General features: G+C 38.4%; 1 protein-coding gene across 1 annotated transcript; it reads right to left on the bottom strand.

The window, feature by feature from the left end:
- Nucleotides 1–2783: 2783 nt before the first annotated feature.
- Nucleotides 2784–6043, bottom strand: LOC129869728 (uncharacterized). Its single transcript, XM_055944363.1, has 6 exons — nucleotides 5840–6043; nucleotides 5638–5710; nucleotides 5250–5463; nucleotides 5150–5162; nucleotides 4819–5104; nucleotides 2784–3034 (listed from the first exon to the last, which is right to left on the bottom strand). The coding sequence occupies exons 1-6, from the start codon at nucleotides 6041–6043 to the stop codon at nucleotides 2784–2786; spliced, it is 1041 nt and encodes a 346-aa protein (XP_055800338.1).
- Between the last annotated feature and the right edge of the window lie 435 nt (nucleotides 6044–6478).

The raw sequence follows: 6478 nt of genomic DNA, 5'->3' as shown, positions 1-6478 counted from the left end.
TTAGGAAATATCTGACTTTAATGGTTCAATCCTCTCCTATGTTTGGTGAAGTAGTTATTGGGTTTGAGTTATTACTTACTCTTACCCAATTCGATGCTCGATACTCTTTCCAAGACTCAATGCTCATAAGAAAATCAATCTCAAGTAAACCAATTAACAAATCACATATGGACTTTTATCAGTTCTATTGAATCAATACTTTCGGACAATCAATCTTCCAATCTTTCCCAAATCATTTATTTATGAGTAGTTGGGACAATAATTTATGAAAAAATTTAGTTGAGACCATTCAGTTCCGTTCAATAATGAAGATGCAAAGACTATCAAGTTTCATCAAGACTATCATCATGCTCACATCCCAATCACAATCATACCTTCACAAGTTCAAGGCTCTAGACTCAATCCTTAATCATATTCGTCTAATATTAGTCAAAATATTATGAGGGTTTATGAAATAAATAGTAAAAAATTATTTTTTCAAGAACAAGCTCATAGAAAATATCAATTACACAATATTATGTAAAAATGTGTTAAATTTAAGGAAAATTCTCAAGAAACACAATCATGTGGATTCAATTCATTCAAAAATCAACCTATCACAATCATAGGGCACATGAAAGAACAAGGTCCATGCTTTATTTTAGCCTTACATACATGGGATGAAGAGAAAAAATCAACTAGCAAGATTCTGGCTTGAAATCCTTAAACCCTAGCCCTTTCTCCTCTCCTTTGCCCTATTTTCTTTTGCTTGAAAGCCTAAAAGTGACTTAGGTATGTTCCGAAAGTCTTTTAAGGTCGAAAAAGACCTATATCAGTCGTGGTTAAGTATAGAAGGGGTGAGAAAAAGATTGGAATGCCCCTTCTTAAAAATAAAAATGGGTAGGAAAAATTAGCCTGTGGGGCACTAGGTCCACGACGCAGACTGGTTCCCCTCATGGTGTAATTTTTTCCAAAATTCTTCCAATAGAATTCAAACCAAGTAGAAAATAACTAGGATAAGATTAAGTCTAAGTCCGCAGCAGGTCCATGACCTGTCAGACACTATTCTGTTTTCCGTCACTTCACTCCAAAAATTTATCTTTTGATCCGATTGGCCAAAAATTCAACCGAGACTACTTTTCCACATGATTTTCTCCCTGATCAAGATATTTCGACCTTGGATTGGCGAAAAAAAGTTAAGAATGATGCGTTGTACAAGCATTCTTCCATCTAGGGGTATTTTGTTATTTTTACTGTGTGTAACATTATCTCTCCCTTTGAATCATTCATCCTCAAATGAAGAGCAACTAAAGAAGGACTCAATACATGAATAATAATCGAGACTCAATCAAATCAACCAATCAACCAAATCAAACAATCTAGACAATCAACTATTCAAATTCAAGAATAGATAAATCAGTTCAAGTCAAGAGTAGGGATATTACTTCAACGTTCTCATCATTAGCATGAATAGATGCAGGTATTTAACTTTCATATCATCCTCAGCTTTCCACGTGGCTTCCTCAATAAATTGATTTCTCTACAAGACCTTGACTGAGGAAATCTCTTTGGTTCTCAATTTACGAACCTGACAATCAAGAATTTGAATCGGAATTTCCTCATAGGACATGCTATCTTTAAATCCAATACTATCTATGGGGACTACCAATAAAGGGTCTCCCTAACACTTCTTCAACATCGATATGTGAAATACCGAATGGATAGTGGCTAACTCAGATGGTAACTCTAACTCATAAGTGAAACTTCCAATCCTCCTTATAATCTAGTAAGGACCAATATATCGGGGACTAAGCTTTCCCTTCTTACCAAACCTCATGAAACCCTTCATGGGTGACACTTTTAGGTACACCAATTCATTCACCTCAAACTCTAAGTCTCTCCTTCTCACATTAGTATATGATTTCTGTGGGCTGACTTTAGCCTTTCTCAAATAACCTTCACCTTTTCCATAGCTTGGTGAACAAAATCAGGCCTAATCAACTCACTTTCACCAACTTTAAACCATCCAATTGGTGATCTACATCTTCTCCCATACAAAGCTTTATAGGAAGCCATCTAAATACTTGCATGATAGCTATTATTGTATGCAAACTCAATGAGAGATAAATGGTCATCCCAATTACCTTTGAAGTTAAGTACACGTGACCTTAACATATCCTCCAATATCTAAATGGTGCGCTCTGCCTGGCCATTTGTATGGGGATGAAAGGTTGTACTAACATTCATCTTTGAACCTAGTCCTCTCTGAAAGGATCTCCAAAATTGGGAAGTGAATTGAGCTCCTTTGTCTAAGATGATAGATAAGGGAACCCCATGCAATTTGACAATCTCTCGAATATACAATCTTGCATAGTTTTTTGCAGTGCTAGTAGTCTTAAGTGATAAGAAGTGGATGATTTAGTCATCCTATCCACAATTACCCAAATCGAATCATGCTGCTTAGGGACCTTGACAAACCTGTAATGAAGTCCATATTGATTATTTCCTACTTCTACTTCGGGGTCTCTATGTTCTGAGTAAACCCACATGGCCTTTGATGCTTAACTTTAACCTGTTGACAATTCGGGCACTTGGAAACAAACTCAGAAATATCTCTCTTCATTCCACTCCACCAATAGACTTCTCAACTCATGGTATATCTTTGTAGAACCAGAATGAATAGAGTATCTAAAACTATGAGGTTCGACCATAATCCTTTCTCGGACATCATCAATATTCGAGACACACAATCTATTCTGGTACCTCAACACACCATCTCGCTCTTTGGAGAAAATTATCTCATTCTATTTATGGATAAATTCCTTCAACTGAAGAAGGACAGGATCTTGATCTTGCCTCTCTTTAACCTCTGCCACAAAGGATGATGTAGGCCCATTCTGAACATTAACTCCTCCTTCATTATTCTCCTCAAGTTGAACTCTCAATCGAGCCAATATATGCACCTCTTTAGACAATGCTTTCTTTCCCTCCTCTATATGGGTAGTTCTACCCATAGACAACCTTCTAAGAGCATCTGCAATAACATTAGTTTTACCTAAGTGGAAGAGAATACTCATGTCATAATCTTTAAATAACTCTAGCCCTCTCCTCTACCTCAAGTTGAGCTCTCTCTGACTGAAGACATATTGCAGGATTTTGTGATTAGTGAACATATCAACATGTACTCTATACAGATAGTGGCACTAAATTTTAAGTACAAATACTATAGCTGCCAGCTCAAGGGCATGAGTTGGGTAATTACTCTCATATTTCTTAAGCTGTCTAGAAGCATAAGCTATCATTTTATCCCTTTGCAACAACACACATCCAAAACCGAATCTAGATACCTCACAATATATTATAAAACCCTTTATTCCATCAGGCAAAGTCAAAATATGAGCAATGGTTAGTTTGGTCTTTAATTTCTGAAAACTTTCCTCACAAGCATCGGACCATTAGAACTTTGCCTTCTTTTGAGTCAACTTAGTCAATGGTGATGATATGGGTGAAAGTCCCTCTACAAACCTTCGGTAATAGCCAGCCAAACCCAAAAAACTTCTTATATCAGTTGGGGATGTGGGTCTGGGCCAATTCTTCACTACCTTAATTTTCTGGGTATCAACCCGAATACCTTCTCCAGATATAATGTGGCCTAGAAATGCCACTGATGCAAGCCAAAATTCATATTTGGAGAACTTTGTGTACAATTCCTTTTCTTTAAGAGTTTAGAGGACAACTCTAAGGTGATAGGCATGCTTGTCCTCATTCTTGGAGTATACCAGAATATCAGCAATAAAGACAATAACAAACATATGAATATATGGCTTGAACACCCAATTCATGAGATCTATAAAGGTTGCAGATGCATTAGTCAACCCAAAGGACATTACCAAGAACTCAAACTGGCCATAATAGGTCTGAAAAGCTATTTTTGGGATATCATATTCTCTCACTTTCAGCTGATGGTAACTCGATCTAAGGTCTATCTTTGAAAAATAGGGGGCATCCTGAAGTTGGTCAAATAAATTACCTATCCTAGGGAGAGGATACTTGTTCTTTATGGTGACCTTGTTCAGTTGACGATAGTCAATGCACATTCTTAATGAACCATCTTTCTTTCGCACAAATAAGATAGGAGCGCCCCAAGGTGAGACACTCGACATAATAAATCTCTTATCTAAGAGATCTTTTAGCTGTTCTTTCAATTATTTCAACTCAGTAGAAGCCATTCTATATGACAGAATAGAGATAGGCTGCGTATTAGGAAGGACATTAATCCCAAAGTCAATCTCCCAATCATGAGAGACTTCAGACATATCTTTAGGAAACACTTTAGGAAACTCATTTACAATCGGGATTGACTAGAGAATAGGGGACTCAACACTATCATTCTTAACTCTAACAATGTTATAAATACACCCTTTAGAGATCAACTTTCTGGCCCTAAGGTAAGAGATAAACTTACCCTTAGGCACAATAAGACTACCCTTCCATTCTAAGATAGGTTCATTTGGAAATTGAAACTTAACAATTCGAGTCTTGCAATCAACAGAGGCATAACATGCATAAAGCCAGTCCATGCCAAGAATCACATTAAAATCAATCATGTCTAACTCAACTAAGTCAGTCATGGTATCCTTATGATAAATAGACACCTCACAATCTCTATTGACCCTCTCAGGTAAGATAGAATCACAACAGGAGTAGATACACTGAAAGGCTCAAGAATACACTCAAGAATTGTATCAAATCTACTAGCCACATAAGGAGATACAAAGGATAAGGTAGCACTCGGATCTATCAAAACATAATAATCAATAGTAAAGACTCGAATCATACCCTTCACAATGTCAGGGGTGTTCTCCTGATCCTGGCGACTACCTATGGCATATTGACGGTTTACACCTCTGCCCATACCTGAAGTAGTGCCCCTTTGATTACCTCTAGCCAAGGGTGCTGTGGTAGAGCAATGGGATTTGTTTCCCCAGGTTGGACACTCTCTTTGAAAATAAACCACTTGGCCATATTTATAACCACCATTATTCCCCTCTCTACACTCTTCCAAGTAGAGCTTACCGATCTTGTTACAAGGCATATTTCCCTTCGAACCTTGAGCCACACTAGCCTGGGATTGAGAACCCTAAGCTATGGAATTCTAGTGACTCTGTACCTGTTGATCATACCTGTTATATGGCATAGGTGCACTTGCCACTGATGGAGCATAGTTGGAGGACCTCTTCTGAAAGAAGGACCTGTTGCCCTTACTCTACCTCTGTGTATTCTCATGCCCAGCTGAGTTTGCCTTCTTGCTCAGGTTCTTCTCCTTGTCTCTCTTCTTATCATACTCTACTTGCTGAGCATACACCATCAACCTAGAAATATCCATGTCATAAATAAGTAGTGATGATTTGCACTCCTTCTTCACATGTTTTCCCAAGCTGGAGACAAACTTCCTCATCTTTGATCTCATATTGGGGATCATCTCTGAAGCATATCAGGACAATTGGATGAACTTTAGACTATACTCCTTCACTTTCAAAGCCTCTTATTTCAAATTCATGAACTCTTCCACTTTCGCTTCCCTCAATTCTCTGGGAAAGAAGTGATCAAGGAAAGCTCCCTCGAACTCATCTCACATGGCAGGCTCAGCCTACTCACCCCTACTTTCTTCCCACTGGTTGTACCAGACATTAGAAACATCCTTGAGATGATAGGAAACAAAATCAAACCCCTTAATCTCAGTAGTATCCATAGCTTTCAGTATCTTTTACATCTCATCAATGAAATTTTGGGGGTCCTCCTCAACCTTGGAACCCGTGAAGATAGGTGGGTTCATCCTCAAGAAGTCTTGAATTCTCACCAAAGCTGATGGCTCTTGAGAGCTAGAATTGGGAGCCGGTGAACTCTGGTTACCCCTCTGGTCAGTTATCAGTTGGGTGAGCATAATGATGGCACCTCTGAACTCAAATTCTAAAGTAGGAGCTGGCTGAGTAGTAGGCTCTTTCCGTGCCTCAGTAAACCTTGTAGGTCGGCCCCTAGTCCTCACTGCAAATGGTAGGGGCATCTCAGATTATGGAATATCAGTATTGGTGGCGTTCCTATGACTAGGGGTGCATTTAGGAGGCATTATCTGCAAACGTGTAATGTACAAATTAGGAAGGAACTTTTAGAGTTAACTCTTTAGCACGAACTCAGAGTATAAAAGAAATGGAAAAATTCCTAATGTCCTATAGCCTCCTGATTATAGTGTGGTGCACAACACACCCATTAGCAAGACTTTACTAGACACAACTTTATAGACTTCCTAGAATGCTTGAACTTTGTGCTCTAATACCAAGTTTGTCATGCCCTGAGAGGGCACGTTAGACGTGGACGACACTCGAAGAACATTGCTGGTCCTCAAGTGAACTACTTAGTCTAATCACATATTCACTCAATCACATTTTATCAGCGAAAGACTCAACCCATTAAGAATGCTACAAAAATAAGGACAAAGGCC

This window comes from Solanum dulcamara, chromosome 10 (genome assembly GCF_947179165.1).
Source record: "Solanum dulcamara chromosome 10, daSolDulc1.2, whole genome shotgun sequence".
Lineage (NCBI taxonomy): Eukaryota > Viridiplantae > Streptophyta > Magnoliopsida > Solanales > Solanaceae > Solanum > Solanum dulcamara.
Note: the sequence above shows the minus strand (reverse complement) of the source record. Positions and strands in the feature narration are given on the sequence as shown.